Source organism: Odontomachus brunneus, unplaced genomic scaffold (assembly GCF_010583005.1).
Source record: "Odontomachus brunneus isolate Ranch 3 - 2012 unplaced genomic scaffold, Obru_v1 Obru_scaffold_247, whole genome shotgun sequence".
In the NCBI taxonomy this organism is placed as follows: Eukaryota; Metazoa; Arthropoda; class Insecta; order Hymenoptera; family Formicidae; genus Odontomachus; species Odontomachus brunneus.
Genome location: NW_022639697.1, coordinates 342,224 through 366,809, shown reverse-complemented (window position 1 = coordinate 366,809; position 24,586 = coordinate 342,224). Strand labels below are relative to the sequence as shown.

Below are 24,586 nucleotides of genomic sequence, written 5' to 3'. Positions count from 1 at the left end.
GTTCAATTTGAATTTTAGATGTGAAGAACTGCTAACTATTAATTTTTTTTTCTCAACGTATAAAGTTTAAAATTAAATATCAATTAAATAAAATCAAATATTAAGCTTTTTTATCGTTACCGGAATGAAAATCGTAGATAAATGAATATCGTGTTTCATTTGAAATTTGAAACTTTGCAACGAAAAGTAGTTGCTCTAAATTTGCAAGCACGACGGAAAGGCCACTCCGGGGCAATGTTATTAATCATTCTAACGGCGGAGCCCACGATTGATTCTTTTTCTTTCCTCTCATGGAGCTCGGAGAAATATATCCCTGGTGAGAAAGTTACCTTGCGTCCTGCATTGGCACCGGTACCGCTGTCGTAAGATCGATGTCGGCATCGATCTCGGAAATATCGTCGGTGAAGCCGTTCGGTAGGGCCTCATTATTCGCGTGGAACTTTGCGTCTCTCTTGGCGCGGCGTCGGCTGACTAACAGGCGGCCGATCACTAACGCCAGAAAGACCAGGATACCGCCGGTGACCGATAGAATAATGTAGAGGTAGAATTTCTCCTGGTTCTCTGCGAAAATCACGGTTAAACGTGCGTTTTAAATTCACGCGTTCCTCCTACGGACAGAGCAGACTCTCGCGCGTTTTCCAAAAAAATGTTCGCGAGTAAATCAGTAAAAACGCTCCTGATCGCATCAGGGCTGTTTCAGCGACGACTAGTGTACAGTGATTTTCAATGAAAGCATCTCCACTTCACTGCTCCGTTTTGCATCTCATTGATTCTGACCAGTGGAAGGAAAATTACGCTGCGAAATCTGTAATACACAGAGATTCGTTGTGCCAAGTCCAATCCTGTGCGTTTGTGACGATGGAATTAACGACTTCCATACACCTTGCAATGACAATACCTGCGCCCGCAAAGTGCAATAACGAGAGCAGTTGCTATTAACTGATCTTTTGAACGAGATTTTAGTGACTGCAGTGCTACACTGATAACTGGACGGCCAATTATAAGTATAGAATTTCAGTGGAGAATGCACTGATTGTGCTTTAAAGAGTACCTGCAGTTTTGTTCTTACTCGCAATAGTCTGCCCTTTGTAAATGCACATCGTTTGTGCGCACATGTACAGAGACAAGCACGACGTAATACTTGTACGATACATGGGGCTGTAAATCAGGAGAATAAATCAACCAGCATGCCAGGCTAATTATCCCTAGTGGGAAAACAATGCAACGCCAAACATATAATGCTCAAATTTGCTAATCCGGGAACATGTAACAATTACACGTATCGTTGCGATGTAATCTCGAGCTGGAGCACGAGCTGATCAATTTCCATTCGTTCAATTTTCTCGTAAACAAGCGGCTTTTATTTCTACGATATCGTGCACAATTTCTCCGTCGTTTTAATACCTGCAAACGCGTCGAAAATTGAACTGCACAGAATTAATCGATGCCAGCGCGTGCGTCGAGAAGAGTGTCTCTTCACGTGCATATACCACAGGGTGGTCAGGCAGGCAGGGTGAGAAATATCCTCCGGCCAGCCGGCCACCTTTGCGGAGCAAACTACCTGTCGTATCCAAGCCTGGCAAGGGAGGAGGCAACTCGTCGTCGGGATCGATAGCGACGGCGCGGCGTCGGTTTTACCGGCTGAAAGCAAGGCTCGACCGACAGTGTAATACTCACTCGTTATGAAGGAATAGGCATTGATCCACTCATTCAGGTATCCCACCACTAAGCGATCCTCCTCCTCCTCCTTGGGAAACGCATAGACGACGGTGGTGCAATTTCCCGATGCGACGGGGCTCGTCGATGTGGCATTACCAACCCCGTTGTCGCTCGCCATCGTGATCTCCTGGATAACCGTGGGCGGTAAAGGCGGTAAGGGTAAATCTTTCGCTCCGATACCGAGCGACTTTAACATGTTCAACCGCGTGTCCACTGTGTGCACGCGAGAAAAACCAGTTCAGAGGCACGCAAAGGAGGAAAATAGGGAGAGGGGGACGATGGGAGTTCGCAATCGCGAACGGATTCGCGTCCGAACAGGCGTTGGAAAGGAAATCAGAATGTCGGGGCAAATTCAATCTGCGATGCCGCGGATACGAGAGAGCACGAATCTCGCCCCGTCACGGGGATGTCGGGAGAACGTTTCTACGAGTCCGCGGCATCGACGCTTAAGCTACGCGTGATTGACTGCGTTCAGCAGCATGGAAGACTGCTTCGCAACTGTCGTGAAACTCGCGAATCCGTCTGATGTGTGTGCTCTTAATCCCGGCTGAATTTAGAAGAGCGTACGCCAATCAGATTCGCGAACTTTACAATAGTTGCGAAGCAGCTTTCTCTGCGAAAAGCAGCCGTTGCGACGACTTCAGCGGCATGTTTCGAGAGCGAAAGCGTTGCGACCAGAAATCTGCGTGAATTATACGGCATTTTTACAGCGGCGACAGGTGTCGAAAGATTCCATGAAGAATGGAACGTTACACGTAGGCGTCGTGAGTAACGCCTCGAATTTAGAGATGTGCGATTCCGATTCGATTTTTGGGAAAATCGATGTTTTCTTACAGACTTGGGGTTTTCTGATCGATTTCTTTCCTATTTGATTCTGACACGAGTCGATTATTTCAAGAGAGAATCGATATCTCATTTGTTGATATGCTCATTTGCCGGTTTTATCATATTTAATACAAAAGTCACACGCTGCGTCCGACATTTGACCCATCAAGATATCTTAGGATTTTGTAATTACAAAAGATTATAGAAGTGACGCTAAATGTTTGGCTGTATAAACAAAAGTAATTAGGATTTTTATCGAAGAATTAGGATTTCAGAGTCGAAATCCTAGTTATTTCTTCAATTTAAAAATGACACCCTATGACAAGATATTAGAATTAACATTAGATTTTTATTAGACATATTAGATCTTATACAGGGATCCCATTCATCATGAGAAAATTAAATATTTCCACTATAGAAACTTTGAAAGCTAAAAAACTGAAGAGATGCTAATAAATGCTCGTGATTTAATATCAATGATTTAATATTCCATTTTCAACTTAGAGTGTTATTTGAGAATGTAGTTACTTAAACTAGCAGAATGATCTTTAAATTATAATATAATCCTGTAAATAAGAAAAAGTGGATAATTGTTGTTATACAACGACACTGAATGATACACCAGGATGCATAAAAAATGCTTATCATAACATATGCCCTGAAACTACTCGAAATGTTATGCACACATGTATTTGGTGTGTGCGAAAGAGTATTGAGTCTAATGACCGTCAATTCGATCATTTAATTAAATAAATGTTTTGTTACGCGATTTAGAATTATGCTTTCAGTGTATTTGTTTGTCCTTAAGATGTAGGTACATGTAATCAACTGCATATATGAAAATTCTAGTTAATAATCTAGGAATTACTCAAACTTGAAATTTTATCCCCGAGGTTTTATTCTAACGTCACAGGTCACAGGTCATTGGACTCGTCTCGATGCATCCTACAGAGTTATGTAATAAAAACTTGAAAATTACCTGCGAAAAACGGTTCATGATCTTAAAATCGACCTTAAAATAATCTTGAGAAAGGATAATTTTACTGTCATATTTCTCTGTCATCTCAAATCATATAATGAGATAATGACCATCTTTCATCCAATCAATAGAGTGGAAATATTTACATTTTTCATGATAAATGGAATTGTGTATAAAAAAAGAATTAAGTTCTCATTGTACGACTTTCTTGTATTGATATTTAGGAAATCGATTCTTTTAATTTTATTTATATAATAAATCGATTTTCTACTATTTTCATCTAGAATTAATCCTAGAATTGATTTTTATTAAAGAATCGCTCATCCCTAATCTCAAACGCGTCTTCATCGCAGAAAACATTTAGAGCCCGAGTATTTTATACACGACAGATTGTGAGATGCATATACATGTATATAATGTACAATTTATCGTTTTTAACATTGAGTTAAATAAGAAAAATTACATGATTACTGCACACACGTGTGAAATGTATCGAGAAGAATATCGAGACACAGAAACACGACGACGATTAGTCACTGTGTTATTTACAATGAAAAATACGCTCAACCATCCACCAAATATGATATTATTTTTCCACACAGTATCTATGAGATATAAGTTAGCTGTGCCTATGAGAGTATATGATAGAGTATGTCGAGAGTGATATACGAGATGTAGATAAAACACGATGAAATGAAGCAAAATCGCGCGCCAGAATTCCGCGGTTGTGTAATTAAAACGGATTTGTTGCGCGGGGATTATTTATTTACGATACCTTTAAACTACGAGCTCTTATCCGTAAATATAATACAAATCATAGCCTTTCATAGCTGTTACACATTCGAAAATTTGACGCTGTCAAGTTACGTTTTGATTAAAACTTGTTTATCAACTAATTAACAACGTTGTGTGAGGCAAACATGTTTTAACGCGCGCTGTATTCGTTACACATGTTGCAGTTTACACATATTAATAACACATATTAATAACAACTAAGAAAAGGTAACGTTTTATCGAGTTTTAACCCCCCGAGTGATAAAATATTTTTGATATCTTTGAAGCGGTGTCATTTATGACTTCTTTGATTTTTCTCCTTTTAAGGAAAAAAATCTTTTGCTCGAAAAAAATCCCCAAAACTGTTCAAACTTCCTTTATCCTTCTAGTTGAAGATCACGTAGCTGTTTTGTAAAACATGAATTGTGGTGTGTGTAAATATTTTATTTCTAATAATTTTTAAACAAAAGTGAATAAAAATGGCTATTTTACTTAAAAATTCAAAACTTTTTCAAAAAACAAAAAGAATTCCTCTAAACTTTTCTAATATAATCATTAGAAAAAATGTGTCAGCTCGCGGTATGTTTTAAGAAGTATAATTATTGGCGAGAGTGGGAATTGTCAATATATTAAAACGATAGAGAAACAGTTCTCTCAGGAAACAAAAGAATAATTTCTAAGACAAAATATTTTCTTTTTATAAAAAATTATTAAAAATAATATAAAAAAATATCATTAATACATATTAAAAAAAGATTCGTTGGGCATAAACTTAGCAAGTAGTGCGTAGATGTTCATCGCATAATACTATACCGTATTCTACGTATCAAAAATAAGTTTTCTAAATCATTTTTATAAGGATGGTTGTGTAAGAGATAGTTGAATAAAAAAGAAATAAAAACGGCAAGAGCTAGAACTTACACATCTGACATACGTCGAGTGGTAACCCGAGTCATATATGTTCAGGCGCGACTTGAATTACTTAGCGTTTGCTAAGAAAAATGCGTTTCTTAGCAGCTCATGTGAACAGTGAGTTCCTTCCATCATCAAGTTCTTTTGGAGAAAGAAACCGAGAAGTAGGATTCAGTTGCTTTGTTCAGAGGAACAAGCACTCCTTGAATTGGTATACAAATGACTCTGCTTATCACTCCAAAGGTTAATGAGTACGAATTGCGCGATCAATAATCGCGAGAGCTGCTTGACACGATTCTCTGGTCCAAAATTCACCGCTTTTCGCCAGGCGAAGCGATTGCGATTCAGGAAATAGAATCGACTACTCGATCATAGTTAACATTCGTGATTTTTCTGCGCTGAATGAACAAAATCAGAGAGGGATGGAGAGAGAAAGAGAAACGCATAAAGAAAAAAATCTCCGAAAACTCGCGAGTTTTTCGTTCACCCTGTATCTCTCTACGGATCGTGGAACTTAAATGGCACATTGTATCCGCGGAACGCTCCACGGCCTTCCGCATGCTGACTTACTTCTCGCGCGAGTTATTTTTCAGGAAAGAACCGCACGGGCCCTCCTCTCTGAATGTCAATGGGAAATGGAAATGCGGGAACGGAATAAAATATACAGACAAGTAGCCGGCGTCTTTGTCGTCGGATATTGAGGGAATATTCCGGACAAAAATCATGCGTAACTGGGCTATGTGAATACTCGATCTACTCACAATACCTTGTAAGTCTTCGAAGTACAGAATGTCTTAAGAGAAACACACACATGTCAGATAAAAATACCAATATTCTGGTATAGAATGGTCTGGATATTAGATAACACTGGTAACTGACTTATTATTTGGGTCTTTAAATACGGATCTTTAAACTTTTTCAATACAGGACATATATACATAGAATATATACATACATTATACGTTAAAAGTTTAAATATTTAAATTTATTAAAATTAAATTTATTTTAAAAAAATATTTAAAAAGTTTTATTAAAGTTATATTAAAAAAAATATTTAAAAATAAAACAATGAGAATGTCCAGAATCAGGTATCAGTTTTATAAGTGACTAGACATCAGCAATTTTATTTTACTCTCGTAGTAGAAATTGAGCCTCGTGTCTAGCTACTAGATAATAAATTTGTGTCTAACACCACTACTAACAAGTAATGTAACGCTCACTTTTCCTAATGGCTAGATAAATAAGTTAATTAATGACTAAATAAACGAAATTACAATTACGAGATATAATATATAAGTTGCTAGTTACAGTAATATAACGGTCAATTCTATTTTTTGAGACTTTTATGAAATTAATGTATCTTTAATTTTGATTTGTTACATAATTTTCTCTCGAAATGCTAGTAGCAATATAATAGCAAAATATATATTTTATAGGCAATGCCATTTGCTCCGTCACATTTGACATTTAATTGCTAGATAATGTATGATTACGAATTCAATTCTATATTTCAATGAATATCAGGTTGATAAATTTTGACTGTTGTTCTGATTTCCTAACCTCTGTAGGTAATCCTGAAAGCTTTTAGCATTCTAAAATCAAATCCAAACTGCTCTATCACGTCAGGTTACGAGATATTTTAATCTAAAAGTATTAAAAAAACGATTTATTGTCATTTTTAGGTTAGAATAAAACTGAAACGAAAAGTGATAGGCCAATTTAGGTAACAGATTTAAACTTAGCATGAAAAAATATATTAAAGTAGATTGTTACGTTCATTAAATTAGAAAACAAATACTCCATGTATTTATGCTAAACTTTTTATATCTTTTAACACACGCTGGTAGGAATATTATAGTTTTCGAAACATTTTATAAACATAAAATGTTAATTAATTATAAATAAACATAAAATGTTAATTAATTATAAATAAACATAAAATGTTTATTTACATAAAAAAATAAAATATTTAAAATTTTACTTATCAAATCACATATACAAAGCTATTATTCGATGTCACATATAAAAAGAATTGAGAAAAATATGCAATATTTGTTGTATTTATTGGATGGTAAAAAATAATTTTAAAATATTTTTTCACATTAAATTTGAATACGTAAATATCGTTTGCTTATTTCAGATTTATTTTAACCTAAAAGTGATAAAAAATGGTCTTTTTGGTACCTTTAGGTTATATCTTGCAAATTTGACGTAATGAAACATTTATATTTGATTTTAACTTGCCAAAAACTTTCAGGAGAGAGAGAAAAATCACCTAAAACAGTTTGGTAGTATTAAATATGGTAAATTGATGTTGGCCTGTGTAATCAGCCAGTAACACGTATGCTGTTACGCATGTGCGTAAATTCTATATTTCAGTAAATAATCAGTCAATAATGAGTTAGTAACAAGCTAGAGAATTTTATCTCTAACCTGTACTAACTAGATATTAATTTTTGACTCAGCTAATTACATTTCTACTCGGATCGTTCTACCTCTCTCTCTCTCTCTCTTTTCCTTTCTTTGTCTCTCTGGAAAAACTTTCTCTCTCTCTCTCTCAAATTTGTAATAATATTACGAAGGCAGACAGATCACGATTGCTTCCTTGAACGCCGCGAATACCGAACGCTGACGTAGGCTAGAATCTCTCGTTGAATAAATTCGCGGAATTAGAGAGGAATTTTTAATTAATCAGAAGGAAGGGCTTTTTAATTCGACTCACCGTGCTATTTCGCGTTCTATTCCCCACGGCCATGCGCAATACACTTTGGCTAAAGAACGACTGATCCATCGCGGGCTGGAAGGTGATGAATTGCTCGTACACGCGACAGGTCTCGCGAAGCGGTTTCGCTGACGCGATGAAACCGAGGAAAGAATCCGCGTATTTGCAGTGCGCCGAGACACTTGTTACAAACTCCGTTTTGTACGCACTCCGTTCTAATTTCACGGCGGAATTGTATACATTTGCGTTCCCCAAAAAGATCGAAACCGCACGAGCGGGAACACAACAGTCCCGGGGGAATCTTCTCATTGGATATACCGCTATTAGAATACAACACACGACGCGCATTTGTGCGTTGCTAATGCAGCGTATATAAAATATGCGTGGAATTACTATATTCATCGAGAAGTTGTCGTTTCTCCGCTCGTGGCTCAGTAATGTCTTAGCTTCAAGTTATTTACATCATAATTCAAACAATATGGTCCTAGTTCTTCCGGCCGTGTTATTCCAGCCAAGCTTGCTATCTCCCCCGAGCGAGATAACGTTCGCAGAGTTCCTAGTTTTCTAATTAGTGACTTGGGAATGCTTACAATTAGCCGACGACGTCGTGGAATTTCACTGCTATCCCGTCGCGCGAGTTTTCGCTATTTACGGACAAATCGCGCTCGGTCGCTGAATTTTCATGGTGAGTTTCATTAAAACTTGATTTTTCCGTCAGCATGAGGCATATAACCCGCTCACCGCTCACTCCACTCTGTGAAAACGGACGACTAAGTCGAAGTAAAGAAAAAGGGCTAGAGGAATTGATCGATCGCTCCTACATGTTGACTGCAAACTGCCTTTTCCCACTTGAAAAGCGAGCGCAGGATTTCGGTGGTTACTTTTGGAGAGATTATTTTTTGCGAACTTATATACTCTTCTTCAATTATATCGCGCGCTATACGGTTATTTGATTTATTCGTTGAATCGGATCGGAATAATGACGGCAATTTCCATCAGCGTTCTGAAGATGATAAGAGCAGATAAGAGACGCGAAGGTGAAGCACGGCGCGGCATAGATCACGCTTACACCTTGGACGTCATTTAAATGTGTCACTTACGGGTGAGAATGGCGACCATCGAATTTCCAGCGCTTTCTCTCGTCTGAAACTCTCGCGGTAAACAGGAAGGTATCCCGCGAGCGATACTTACACGGCGTATCCGAGTATTGTACTGCGCAACATTATCGCAACATTATCTCGCTGTCAAGAGCGTCTTTTCGCGAATTTACACAGCCGGCTAGATAATATCTGCGGCTGACGCGAGTCTTCAAACGCGAGAGTTACGTAATTCTGTTTGCGTCTTGTAGCAAGTAACGCGGATATCAGCGAAATCAGCGGCAGTCAGTGCAGGGCAATTATCCCAGCAAAGGAAACTAAACCGCGAATAGCTAATTGATACTCGCGATTCCGGAGATATTATACGAGGAGATCTGATCCCGTGATTGGATACTCCCTTTGAACGCTCGTAATTGAAGCACTGTAAATACGATTGGGCCATCACACGGTACGAGTTGCCAGATAAACGAGACAAACCTCCGTCGTGAGGATCATCGTTTTCCGCGTGCTTGGTTCAATATTCCCCGAGACTGTGTGCGCGAAGGAAACGTTACTCCAGCTATACTCTCTTAAAGTGAATCAGTGAATAGTCAGTGATATCAATTATGAGTGTAGCACTGAGCACTTTCAGTGCTATACTTGCTAACTGCAATCAGTGTATATTTACTGTTTTCAGTGATGTTTGATTCATTTTAAGAGAGTAGTTAGTAAGGCCCCGGACACACAGAAAAACTTAAGCAGTGAGAAAACTGCAATCACAATCGATTATTCTTGAGCCATAAGAGAAATCATCGACTGCGGTTAGTCAGTTAGCTTACCGCTTAAGTTTTACTGCTTAGTTTTTCTGTATGTTCCAAGCTGAACTGATAAAAAAGTTGGGTTTGTGTCTCTCAAAAATCAATATTTCTTCTTCAAGAGAAATTTTGTTGTTGAAATTTGCGTTGGCAAAAAGCCATATAATCAGATAGTACCCATTTTAACGAGTGTTTGTTTGAATTAAAAAAGGATTTTTATTCCTCTCTGAAAATTCTGACATTTTATATTACACGACTTAATAAATATAAAGTTGTACTAAAAATGAACATTGCATTATCATGCGTGGAAAAAATTTTAGTGAAAATTTTAGTGAAAATTGCGTTCAAATTATAAAATTATATTTCTTTTTACAAGTTTTTTTTTTCTAAAGCTGGACTATACTAAAATTATAATCCAAATTACCATGAAAACAGTAAATTTGACGATCTCTATCTAGCATACGATATAAAAAATATTCAAATAATTACAGTAGTTTTGTAGTAAAAAAGTCAGACATACATAACGCATTTAATAATTTGAACTAATATATATTATTTTCCGTCATAATTCTGTATAGAATCAAGATTACAAAAAACTTGTTGTTTGTCTACTACAGTATTTTCTCCGCGTGAGGACTGTGAGTGACTGTGACAACTGATGGTGCATAACAACAGCGGGTTTCAATACAATATCTATTTAACTTAAATTCGCGGAATATTTTTCCAGCTATAGAAAATACGGCAGCAATCATAACAGCTTCCCCGCGTGGACTTGGTTCGTATGTATTTTTTTGCGCTTCAACTTATGCCAAATTCGAGCGCTCGCCATGACCCAAGAGGGTCGTACAACGTAACGTCGCAGAGACCTTGTCTCACCGGTGACACGATACGCGACGCCGTATAATCATACAATTAATATTAACGCAATATTTTGCCGGAGCAATTAAAAGAGCCGCCGCGCGCAATATTGCGAAGTGGAGGATTAAAACGAATCCCGCGAAATACGAGAGCTGGACTATAGGCCGGCAAATGTAGTTGCGCGTTTGGGCGGAGGATGGTGGTTGTAAAAAATATCGCAATCGAGAGGGCGAGGATATAGTGATCGACTAATTTTAAGTATTTCACTGAATTATAGGAGCGTCAGAGTGAAATCGACGCCTCGCTCGAGATGGCAATCGATCGTCCATGAAAGCTTAATTTCAGTATCGCGCAATTCGCATTTTATGCTTTATGAAGTATGCAGCTCGCGCAAAGCGACGTGTGCAGTTGCAGATTGAGGTTTTTTTCGACGATTTTTAACAGAACGCTATATCATATTAAAGTAAAAGAAAGACGGAGAGAAGGGGACGGAGAAAAAGAGAGAGAGAGAGAGGGAGAAAAAGAAAGAGAGAGAATCACAAGCGCTTTTAATTTGACTGCTTTTAACCGGCTGAGTAAATTGTTTACGGTTTATCGGAAAAATTATTTTTCCGCCGGCAAGATGGCGGAGAGTCGACACGTTCGGCGGCACAATAGAACATTGCTCGCTTCTGCAGAATAGATTGCGATATTTTGATGTTAAATACAATCTGTATGAATGTGGAACAGTCGATATTATACCAACGGGTATTAATTTGTTTATTGTAGTAACGCCGGGACAGTATACCTGTGAGAGTATATTAAAATAGACTCGCGAGCACAAATCGTGCGCGCCGAAACATAGAAGCGATATCCGGTTATCTTTATCAGCAGCAGCAGGAGCTGTCGGTTAAATACCTTCGTCCTTCGATCCCTTGCACAAAATTACGCGCCCCACACTCGCCAGGCGTGACGATAAACTCACACGTATTATTATAAAAAGCGTTTAATACGAAATACGAACGTTTTGGAACGCGCGCGCATGCGCCAGCGAGCGCAAAACAGCGAACAAAGCCGAAAAGTTATCATGGACGAGAATAAAGGCGAAAATGCCGTTACGCTTTTACCGCGGTAAACATTTTCATCACGCGGCGAAATAATTTCTCTTCCATTCCGTTTCATCGCGGAAGAAGAGAGCAAAGCGAAAAAAAAATATATTATGCGCTTTCGTTAACGCAACGCGTGCGTCTGAGTTTCTGGCCGCGGCGGATTATTATTTTCGTCACGCGCGCATTCGCGAGTCGCGAGTTTCGCGATGCGACGTGGCCGAAAGAGTCGCGCGGACCCGTTTGCGCTGCCACCTGTTCCCACGCGAAATGAAGCACTTTACGACATACGTAACGCACATGTGTAATATGCTACTCCGCGACCTGACGTCGCGCGGAGATAGCTGCAACGTGCCGCGCACTTCGGCATCCCGCGGAATACGGAAACAGAAATGGAGAACTGGGAAAGAAAAAAAACCGTGTCACCATAGGAAAGTATCATGTCAGGAAAGATGAGATTCGAGCGATAATTCTTGAGTTTTATCTCCTTCCTCCCCCTTCGCGTCCGAATGGTGTACGCGCGAAATTTCCGTCGTAAAACGTCCGTCTCGTACACGGAAGGAAATTTTTGGTGTTGCATTAAAGCCAAATATCTGTGCGTAATGAAATTACGAACGAAACATTCAGGGAAATTCAGGTCTGAGATTATCAGAATTTTGTTTAAATTAACCAGAAATCTTACCATTTTGAACAGAATTTCTGTTACTTCAGTCGAAATTTCTGACTCGTTCGTATTTTATCAGAAATTAATTAATCCAATTAAACTCCTTTTGCGTGTAATTGCATCTTGGACGTAATATCACATGACACTTTTCTATCAGCCGTTTAGATATACTGGGATATACGATCAAGCCAAACACGCGTCAGTAACGTCAAATATTTAATTAGTGCGAGGTAATTTGACGGCTAAGCGAAAGAGCGACTGATTGTTGTTGGCTTTTGTTCCAGATATACGTATCCATCATTTTGTCGCGACGATTATGACCGACGACGAGCCGCTCCCGCGCGAATTAACGATGTATTTACCCGTATAGTCTCTGTAAAAAGTTATTGAAAATTAGAAATGCGTCAATATCTCTATTTTTCGTGTAAAAATATATGATATACATAGAGTGTTTGATGATAGATGGAAAAACGATCGTGTAAAGAAAACCGGGTTCAGATGGCTCCAGGGATATACTCATGGCTATTGTGTGTTTTTTTCTTTAGTATTTATTTTAACAGAAAAACAGTGGTTACAAAACAATAATGGTCCTCTCAAAACACAGGTATTTTTCCCTGATTTTTATTAAAATCGGTACAATACAAGAGTTAAAAAATAGAAAAATTTAGCAGTAGCAAAGTAAATTTTCCAGCTTTTCGAAATTTTGCATTAATAATTTCCATCGTGAGTGAACAAAGTTAAGCGCCGTGTTACCAGTTAGAATGAAGTTTCTTGTAAGCGTATGATGTATTGTTTCGGATAATAAAAGCAATTTCTATTCATAAAACGATTGAAATCGAGCATATGAACGAACGAGGTAAAGTTGGCTTATATTTAAGGGCTGGTAGGAGAAGTGTGGAGATTTCTTGCCGAAACACTATTAAACTATTAATTAGGATACACGTTTTATATGTGACCTTCTTACTCTGCGCAATTAAATCAGGTACCAGGGCAAGATGGCTACGTTATTACACGTTTGTAGTTTGATTATTACAAAACAAAATATAGAGTTAATGGGATTTCGGCGGACATTGCCATCTAGAAGAAGGCTACCTCTATCATGTTTGTACAGTCAATCACAATAATTAGTCTGAGAAATTGTAACTTTGAAATTCTGAAATATAAAACATATAGCTCTCTCTTACATGTGAATTAGGTCAGATTAAACACGAAATTTCTGTATTTTGTAAATAACCTATCGCCTGATACTCTTCATATATAATACAACAATATATTTTCACTATAACATCTCACATTTTTATTTACTTTATTTTATATTACTTCTGACTTTTAAACTTTATATCTGATAACAATGAAACTTTGCATGTATCATTGTGAATACTTGAAACACATGTACACAAATTAAGATTTCTATCATTATTTTCAATTATCTCTTTTTCTTTTACTAAAGATAATAACATCTTTCTATAACGATTTAAAAATCTCTCAAGTAACAGTGATGTATCAATGACGTATTATTGATGCTAAAAACGTCATTTGATGTCATGATTTTTGCTGGGCTTACACATCAAAATGGGATAATTTTTAATTTGGGTTTTGAATTAAATAGTTTGTTCAAATTAATTCTTGGATATAATATAGACTAAATTCTAATTTTCTCGAAATTTTTTCATTATTTTTGAGATGCAATACACCTTTATTATTCCGCTTTGACAAACCTCGTTTCACGAACGACAATCAGCGCACAACCAGGCCTCGTCGATCAATCGCGGCTTTGGCCGGCGGAAAACTTAGCAATTCATTATCGGGTAATCAAAGCGCGAGCGCGGTAAATCCGCTCGATAGAGAAAACGCGGCTGTAAATTCGTTAATAAAACGCGTCGTGGGCAACGACGAGCCCCGGAGCAATAAAGTATCGCGCGTGTCGTGCGTTAAAGCCCGGCCCGCAAAAGCGACAGCCCGGCTTCTCCGTCAGCCGCGTGAATAATCAGCCGAAATTTCGGGGGCGGCCGCCGTCTCTAATCGACATTCGATGGTCCGCGGGATTGTTAGTATATTGACTCCGGATCGATCCATTGGTAAAGCGACACCCCTAACGAAAATCATATCACTCCCCATTTCCCGGTACTAATGTCAGCATCAATCACTAACAACGGCTATTAATCGTGCCTCAACGTTTACGTGACGGTTACTGACAAAGTACATTTCGTCGTTGTGCGAAATTAGATATCTTCCTGCCTTCTTCATTTAGAAAAATTTCAACGAGAGAGAGAGAGAGAGAGAGAGAGAGAGAGAGAGAGAGTTGCAAAATTCGTAATTTCAGAGGTAGAACCGTCATAACTATCGTAACTGATCGGTTTGTCGACTGACTAAATGACCTGAATACGTCATCACGGTAATTTCGCTTTATCATTTCGCTTAATCATTCGTTAACATGTTCGCTACCGAGATTTATGTGGAGGTTGTCCCTAGAGACAATCTTTAATTTCAAATATCAACAAATTCTAGTTTCAAATATCTCAACTTTCGAATTAATCTTTTCCTAATTGTACGAGTAGTTGGATAACATTTCAATTTACACGTAGTGCAAACTTCAATGAATTCTTTATAAACTCTTTTTTGCTTCACAATCTTCTTGAAGAGATTTTAAAGTGAATGACAAACTTCATAACGTACAGGCGACCATCAAACCACGTTATGTTAGATAAACACTAACTCAATTACATTATCCTTTTCATATTTTTTATGCATGTAGATCTTGCCTTGATAAACGTGTGCTGCTTTACCATATTTAGCGGAAAACATAACAATGGATATACATAGAAATCTTTCTGCAAACTTCTTGTATATGTTGAAGCTTCCAAATTCAATTGTAAATATATAGCAACGTTCCTTTTTGAAATCTTTATGAGCGAAGCAAACAGATTCAGATGTATTTAGGTTCAGTATAAGTTACATTAACTTTTGTATAAAATGTCAATTCTGAAATTTTGTATGGTTTCCATCACACATTGAACAATTCTCAAAATAATTTCTGCAAGTATTTTTATTATATAAAAGCAGTTACAATTTTGTACAATCTACAAGACATAAACTTTGCATAAGAAAGTCAATATACTGTCGGTTTTCAAGTATTCATCCTCTTAAAGCTTAATCTACCATGTATTCTTTGCTATCTGTTTCTTGTTCTGTCTTTTTCGTGCTCAAAGCTTGATCTATAATGTGTTCTTTGCTTTCTGTTTCTTGTTCTCTGTCTTCTTTTAGTTTAAGGTTTAAAGTGTGAGTCAGAAAGAGATAAAGAAAAAAAAAAAAACAAGAAGCAAATAATATATTGTAGATCAAGTTTTAAAGTTTAACCTACAATGTGTCCTTTGCTTCCTATTTCTTTTTTTTTTATCTTTTTCTGACTCAACCTTTAAGCTTTAAGCCAAAAAAGACAAAGAATAAGAAACAGGAAGCAAAGAGCACATTATAGATCAAGCTTTAAACCTGATCTATAATATGCATTCTGTTTCTTGTCTTTTGTTTTTTCTGGCTTAAAGTTTAAGGTTTGAGTCAGAAAGAGATAAAGAGTAAAAAACAGGAAGCAAAGAGCATATTGTAGATCAGGCTTTAGGTTTGAGTCATAAGGAGAAAAAACAGGAAGCAAAGAATATTATCGTAGATCAAGGTTGATTGCGAATTCTGACAAAATCATAATTTGAACCTCTTTTCTTTTCACGTGGAAGGTGTATCGGAATGTCACGTTAAGTACAAAAGATTATAATCGAAGTAAAAGGAAAAAATAAAAGGAAAATTTTGTTGATACGCGATGAGAAGCAGAGAAGTGTCGTAGAAATACGAACACATCTAGTCTATTGAGTTAATTTGCGAGAATCCATCTCGTCTCACCAGCGACGTAAGAATTCAATGGGAGGATACGATTTCCCATTGGAACTTAAAAGCGGCATTTCGAGGTAGTTCGCGCGATACGCATTGATGCTGTGACAGCTGTTCAATAATTGCTTTCGCATCGACAGTTTTCCGCCAAGTTTAAAGGCGAGAGAGTGGCCTCGAAACTTACTAAGCACTATGTGCGACTTTATTAAATGGTCGGCATTGACTTCTCTCTCGCTGTTGACGATCCCTCTCCTTCCATCTTCTTTATATCGCGGTATTCGACCTGTGACAGCTGCGTGTTGTTATCGGAGTGTACTGGATGAAGATATCGGGAATAATATTTGCCTTGGCGTGTTTCACGAAGAACGTTGAAGAAATAAATCGAGAAATAAACACGGAGACACGTCATGTGTATGAGGTGTGCACTTTTTGAAAGTACACTTCAATACATTCTTCATGAAACACGACTCCAGCCTAAAATGATGAGTACACAATGATTGAACGACCGAGTACATTGCGCATTTTTGCTTGAACTTCGTTTACCGAAGGAAGCCGGAATGGCGCGTTCCAACTTTCCAGATTCCTATCGTATTCCACGCGCTGTATTTTATTTCACCATCACACCTCCCGTCACATAAATCTTGGCATGTATAATTAAAGCCGTCGAGAAGACGAGAAAATACGCGAGATAAATAACCGGCGATCCAAATACCGTCACATCGGGCTATAGTGCAAAATTTAAAGTGATAAAGGCTCTTCCCTTTCGAGTCACGTTGCAAAGACAGTTCTTAATGAGTTCTCTGTAACGAGTAGAATAATTTTTACAACGGCAAAGGGAGGAAAAAACAGAGCAGGACTACAAGAAATTCAGTTGCGGTGAACGACGAGAGGAAGAGGAGAGGAAGATGGAGGTGAGGGTAAAACCAAATTTTATCCCGTTTTGACGGTGCGAGAGGAGGATCTTTATCTTACTCGTAGCTCTGGAGTTAAAAGGCTGCGCGGTCCACTGGGACGGCCGGCGAGTTAAAAATGTAAATAGAAGGGAGAGTAAAGTTCTGCGTGCCCTGAAAGCTCTCATCAAGCTGTGTAACTTTTACTTAAGCGATTTTGTTCTACCCCGGCGTCGCGTATTATACCCGGCTGTACCCAGCTTGCCGATGCGCGCTTACAAACGATATTTAATGAGGCACGATAATCCACTTGCTTTAATCTCTTTCTCATTGATCTCTTAGTGAGTGCGTCTTATTTATTTTGCCTTCCCTCCTTCTGTTTTCTCCGCTTTTCGATACAATTTGCTCTTCCTCGCGCTTCCCCCCCTCGCCGACTCACTGCTACTGCGGCTCAAACGTGAAAAATTAATTAAGAAGCCACTGCGTTACGCCCCCTGAAGAAACAAGGACACGGTAAACAACCCGCAACAATGAGCCAACACGATTCGCTTAATTAGCTACGTCGAGACAACGCAGCGAGGCACGGCGGTAACTTAAGATTGTCCCCAGACATTCCACTCGATTAAAGCCATCCAATTTCAGCGCTAAGTTCTATCATTGTTTGCCGGCTAATGTACGGGAATGGGCACGGCCTAACGCGCGAAACGTGCCGTTTCTTATCATCGTCGCCTCCGCCGCCGCCGCCGCCGTCGCCGACGACGACGACGATGACAAGGACGAAATATGCGTTAATCCTCATTTGTCCGCGTCGCGGCGGCGCGATTTTGACGGTTTCTTCGTCGTCGCCCGAGACGCAACGTGGCGCTACATTTCATTGAAATACACATACAGAGCACAGACACAAAATATACATTTGCCGTTTGTCTCGCCGTGTTATCGCGAAACAATGAGTCAAGTGTGTTTCTACGCGAACGGTCATTAACAATGTCAATATCGCGTAACTGAATATTCTCGCAATCAATAATAACTCGATTGTAAAGTGGGGAAAGTCATTGCATTGCGCGCAATTAAGCGCGGATTCAAGTGCGGTCAAACGGTTCTAAATTAATTCACGAGTTTTAATACACGTTCACGGAACATTGAAATCAGCGCGCTTGCAACATTAAGCACAATCTATTCGCTTTCACGCCGCATAAACAGATTTCTTACGAGATTAAATTGTGTGTCTACGGTGAAAGGAAAGAAATGATTCGGGGAAATTACTTCGTATTACACCTGGGAAAAGATTTCTTTGGATTTAGTAAGTTTTATTGCACCCGAGCAAATTTATCCATTGGAATGCTTTAAAGAAATTTATGTTTCGACCAATAAATATCATTTTTAAGCTTTTCAAGTAATATTTTACTGTTTGATCTAAATAATTTGTTGTTCGGGTTGAAAGATGAAAATTGTTTCAATTAATTTTCTTATTTCATTTCGAAAAGTAAAATAAGTTCGATATAATTTTGTTTAACACTTCATAACAGGTATGATGCCTTTTTAGTTAAGCTATGGATATAATGGGGTCTGGCGGATCCCAATAAATTTTTGTTATTTTTAACATGATAATAAAAGGTAGAAGAAAAAACGCTTTATAGTTCGAAAATAATACTTTACGAATATTATATTACAACTATCCTTTAGAGATAGAAGATTTTTATTTTTTTTTAAAAAAGCTTCAATCTTTTAAAACTTATATCATTTAATATTCATGGTAAGACTTTTTAAGAAAAACATTTTTTCTAGAACTGTTTAGCAGTCTTTATGGCAGGTACAAATTATTAAATCGTTTATATACAACTTATTATCACATCGTTATTTTCTGTCATATGTCTTTAGATACATTTAAAGCGTGATTATCAAATTCTTTAATCAAACCTTCTAGATTAAGCTTCTGTTCTTTATAAATTACTGTTCTTCCTTTTTCTTTTTATAATTTTTTGCATATTATATATATAAATATGTATGTTTATAATTTTAGTTTTTCCTTTATTTTATTTTTTTTTTATATATTATGTTTTCTCTATGTCTTTTTATATCAAAGGAATATATTACCGTGTTAAATTAAATTAATTAATTAATTACTTCTATCTATGCTAATCTCTCTCTACTTGCATTAGATAAAATTTTTAATTGTGTTAACTGCATGGATGTTACTACTTAAATGTTATAATTGTCTCTGCAAGCGTATTTATTTTTAATTATTTAAAATCTAATAAAAAAAATATTTTAGTAAAAATTACAATAACCTTTTTGTAATTCTGGACTATGCAAAATTACGACCAAAATTACAACGTATATGTTTAAAAATTTTATACATGATTGACTTTTTATTATTACAAAATTATTGTGATTCCTTGAATATCTCTTATATCGTAGATATTCGGTAGATCGTAAAAAATTCACATTTTATTTTTATAGTAATTTGTGCTATAAAAAAATTCAGTATAATCCAGCCTTACAAAAACATTGTAAAATGTAATATAATCTTAATATGATTTTTACTATAATATTTTCTCCGTGTGCGAGATTCTTGCACGAGACTCTTGGTTAATAATTAGCCGTTGAATGATCAATACTACATTTTTCTTTCAACGTATCACTTTCAAAAGGTTCAATCGTGAGTTTTCTTTGTAGTGCCGTTAAAATGCTGCTTTATGCAACGGTTATGCAACTATTAACTTTCTCGTCACCTAATGGGATTCAACGTGCAATTTGCATTTCCGATCCTGGTTGTGGAGGTGCTTCAAAGAATACGATCCGCTTAGACCGATTGCCGTCGGATCGACTTAACTCGATTTTTAATACCGTACAGGGTTTCTCGTTCGGTATCATTAAGCACGTCGCTCAAGCGAAGGAGGATCAATTATTAAATCCGCCGATCTAATCGGCCACGAGAGATTACGAGGGAGACGTGCCACGCTCGTCTGCGCCGAGAACTTGGCGAATATTTCGTTCCACCTGAGCCGGCAAGTTGGAATCGAACGTGTCAAATTTAGACGGCGCACCGAAGAAAGTAAGATCCGGGAAAGTTCAAACAGATTTTCCCCGCCCGACGTCAGGACATGATTTATATAATCTTCTCGCCGATAGTTCGCCCCGTTGTACTTTTGGATTTCCCTTTGCAACGTTAGACTGCGCCTTGCGCATTCCTTTGACCCGCGCGCACCTTTGTATTATTACTTCACTTTAAAGACGCGAGTGCTTCATCGATGATGCGTCTTGCACCAAGTGTTTTGCGCCATACTAATGCACTTGTGAGCGGAGAAAGGAGGAGCTCTGCGTTGTCTGAGAGTTCAATTCTAAACTTTGTACCGGTACAAATTCGGTTCCCTTTGAGGTTCGGATTTCGGAGACTGGATTATAGAACTATAACCGTAGAATCCGTCCTTGCTTCGTTAATATGTACAACCCCACGTGAGCGTATAATAGTTAGAGAAGATACGGAAAATCGGGGGAACACGAGGGAATATGGGGTTCTCTAGTTGGTTCAAGAGATATATTGACCATGTATTTTGTTCATGTATTTATAGTGAGTAGAACAGTGTGAACAAAATATAAGTTACTATAAATTATAAGTTTCTCCAAACAAAAAATACTCAATAATTTTGAAATTTGAGTATAATGTCGTATAAAATTGTGCATAACATTGTATGTAAAAAATGTATATTATTATTTAATATTTTATTATCTGACATATTATTTTTTAGTATATTATTCTTTAATATCATAGTAGTTATTCATTAGAATTTTAATTTTAATACATAAGAAATTTTCATGATAGAAATTAAAAATAGCACCCCAAGGAAGGAAGATATAAAAAATATCAACTTTAATTTTAAATATTTTAACACGAGAATGATCAATTTTTTTCTAATTGCACGAGCAATTAGATAACATTTCAATTTATATATGTATAGTGGAAGTTTCAATTAAATTTTCTTAACAAACGCATTTTGCCTTACAACTTCTTTAAGAGTGACGAATTATTAGTTGGAGTAAAGTTTCCCCCAAATACATAATACTTTGTTTTAAGTAATGAAAGCAATTTTCATTCATAAAATCTTTGAAATTAACTATACGGACGCACGAGTTGACGACTCACCGACGAGCGAGATAGAGACTGCTTGATCAGACGCAAAGTCAGGTTCACAGGTTTTTTATCGCTCACATATCGTATCCCATCAGGTGGCGTTAATTTTATCCGAGATTTTTTTTCCTCGACAGTAGTTCGATGTCCCCTTTATGGGCTGGTATGGCTGTGGAGATCCCTTGCGAAAACCCAGGAACTAGTATTCAGGATACATATTTTATATGTGACCTTCTTACCCTGAATTGCTAGCCAGCTTGACCGGGTATCAGGGCAAGATGGTCAAGTTGCAGCAGGTTCGTATTTCGATTATTGAAGCTGATTGCAGAAACAAATATACGCTTTGCAGAATCGTTGCGGGCACAAAAACACATCAGCAACATCTCTATTATGTTCGTACAGTCAATCACAACTATTAATTGTCTGAGAAATGGCGACATTCTGAAAAATGTACCAAAATTTGGCACTGGTCTCTCCTGAATGAAACAAATACCAAGAAATTCGATAGCGCGATACAGAAATATATCCAGCACTCGTAGTCGTTACTTTGCCAAGCTTCACAAAGTGCTCGGGGCTTCTAAATTCAGCCTGGATCGAAGTCGCTATCTCTTCCGCCCGCCCCGAGCACCCAGAAACGAATAACGCAGAGAGCTGTTTCGTTATTCGCCACATCCGTTGCGCAGCCAAATCGTTCCACCTAATCTTTCCTTTGCGCAATGCAGTCTATGTAACGATTCATTCGCGGAGTTTAAATCGGTCCCGACTCGGCGAAGCCACAGACAGGCAGCACAGGCAGGTGGCAGGCAGGGGCACAGTCATAGTCTTCAGAGGGCGGAGGTGGCCGGTCATTACCTTTAATTAGCGGCGCGATAGAATCCGCGGTGCCTTCGATAAAGTTCGCAAAGCCGGCTCAGAGCGGCGAAGTGAAACGTGTCGTCGGCGGTGGCGGCGGTGGCGGAGGCGATGGCGGCGGCAATCGAGAGGCTGGGAATTGACGACCCACCGCCGACGAGCGAGATAGAGACTGCTTGGCCGGACGCAAAGTCAGGTTCACAGGTTTTTCATCGCTCACATATCGTATCCCATCAGGTGGCGTTAACTTTATCTGAGATTTTTTTTCCTCGACGGTAGTTCGACGTCCCCTTTCACCTTTAATCTCGGTCGGTGCACATCCGGCGCAGCCGATATTCCGCACCGCCGGGTTGGAGCGCGCGCGAGCGAGCGAGTGAGCGACGCGCAACCTTTTCCCCATGGACGATCGCCATTTCAACCCTTTTTGCGTAGACGGCGAGCGGAAAGACGACCTCGGACGAAATCTTGATCAAAGGAAAAACTGACCGATCGACAGTTCTACCGTCCGATAAATACGGACTATCGTGAAACTGTGTACGCGAGGCGTGCGCGCGGCCACACGAGAAAAAAAATGACTGATCTAACGAAAATTATAGCTGTTCTTAGCCTCAAACGTACTTGTTAGTTGCTCCAACATGAAAATGGTAGTAGTAACATGCATAGCATGAACTTATTGTCACTAATATTATAGTATAGTTTAAAAAATTTAATAGTAGAATTATTAATACAGTGGAATTATTTTTAATTTAGAGGAGACCGGGACTAATTGGCTACCAGGATAAGCTGGCAAAATCGATTATTTCTACTGTTCTTTAACAGATTTCAGAATAAAGCAAGTAGGAATTTCAAGATTTAAACATGTTTGAACTTTAATATATTTAAAAATCTTGCTTGCTTAATTCTGTAACTTATTAAGAAGATGCTGAAGCTGAAAATTTTACCGATATTTTTCTACAAACTTTACGTCGTATTGGTTAGACAGAATTACAAATGCTTTTACGCAATAAAAGTACGTGCAAAAATAAGTAGGAGCATTGCTCAATATGTGATGAAAACGAAAAAAAAATTTAATGTAAAATCTCAAGCTGTCAGCGTAATATTTGCTTAATCCAAAAGTTCCACAGCTTGTACATATCGAAAGTATCGATGCTCTAAACAGAAAAATTTTGAAGAACATTGTTGCACCTTCACGCTTGAATTCAGAAGCTCAAGAATATCAGAAAAGTTTGCAGAAAGATTTCTATACGTGTGTGAGTTTTCCACTAAATATGATAAAACAAAGTAACACACATTTATATAAATTCTGTATGTATAAGAAATACAAAAAAGATAGCGTGATTGTGTTAGTGACGGTCGTCTCTGCGTTATTTTTCGAATTCGTAATTGACTCCAACATCTCCTTAAAAGAATAGCAATAATCAATTTTGCCAAGTTATCTCGGTAGCCAACTAGCACTGGTCTCTCATATATTGAATACATTATAGTAGAATTTAAAAAGGATAATTTTCTTCACTATAATTTATAAAAATTACTTCTTATAGATGTTAATTTAAAAAATATAGATTCTATAAAAAAAAGAGGGGAAAAAGAGAGTGCTGTGAATACAGACGATGCGAAAATCTTGAGATAGAAAAGACGACTCTTAAAACTTTGGCTGTTAGCACACGATCGCGTTTCGATCGAAACTGAATTTTCGTCGTATTGAAAAGTCATAGCTGAGGTCGATGAGAATTCACGTATGAGTGGCTACGCGTGACCTTTGCGCGGCTTTTGTGACCTTAGGGTGAGTTGTTATTTTGAAGCTAAAAATGGCTGTGCAATGATAACCACGTTGGAAAACAGGTCGCTACACTCGTATAGATTGTAGATAAAACGTATCCAACAAAGGTTTCTGCACCGATGACAAGCGGCTTATCTATTCATCGGTCTCGACAGTATGACTCGAGAATACAAATCTCGGGAATATCTCCCGAGGAAAATGGACGAGGAGGCGAGGCAGATCGGTGGCCTTGCGGAATTGGGCAAGGTTCGGCAATGCGTCGAATATTGCTTCCGGTGCGAGTTACGTCGACGTTGTCGGCGACAGTCGAGTCGGGGGAATACGCAATGCCGTCGTCATAAAGTCGAGATTCCTTTTGTTTCCGAACGAGGTCGCGCGACTCCAAATACGAATATCGAACAACGCGCTTCCGCGCGCGCGAGTCGGCCGGGAAATTACACTTTTTTTGGAGCCGAAGCAAACAGAGAGGCAGGTGCGAACGCTTTTAATTAGAGTCCGGAATTATATGCGCCGATGGCGATGCGTGTGTTCCAGTCGGGAACCTTGCGGTGCCAACTGTTCCGCGCGATCGATCGATTTCACGTGAAATTCTCGCGCGACGCTGAAATTCGACGGCGAACGCTCGCG

General features: G+C 38.2%; 1 protein-coding gene across 5 annotated transcripts in view; it reads right to left on the bottom strand.

Moving 5' to 3' along the window:
- LOC116852673 (protein eva-1) overlaps positions 1 to 24,586 on the bottom strand; it is a 341,153-nt gene that overhangs the window by 13,099 nt on the left and 303,468 nt on the right. For 4 of the 5 annotated variants that reach the window (XM_032833244.1, XM_032833246.1, XM_032833245.1 and 1 more), the window contains exons 7-8: positions 1,678 to 1,932; positions 330 to 561 (exon numbers count right to left, since the gene is read on the bottom strand). In XM_032833244.1, the coding sequence (XP_032689135.1) occupies positions 330 to 561; positions 1,678 to 1,932 (487 nt within the window). The remainder of the gene's footprint in view (positions 1 to 329; positions 562 to 1,677; positions 1,933 to 24,586) is intronic. The other variant, XM_032833248.1, reaches the window with a different exon arrangement.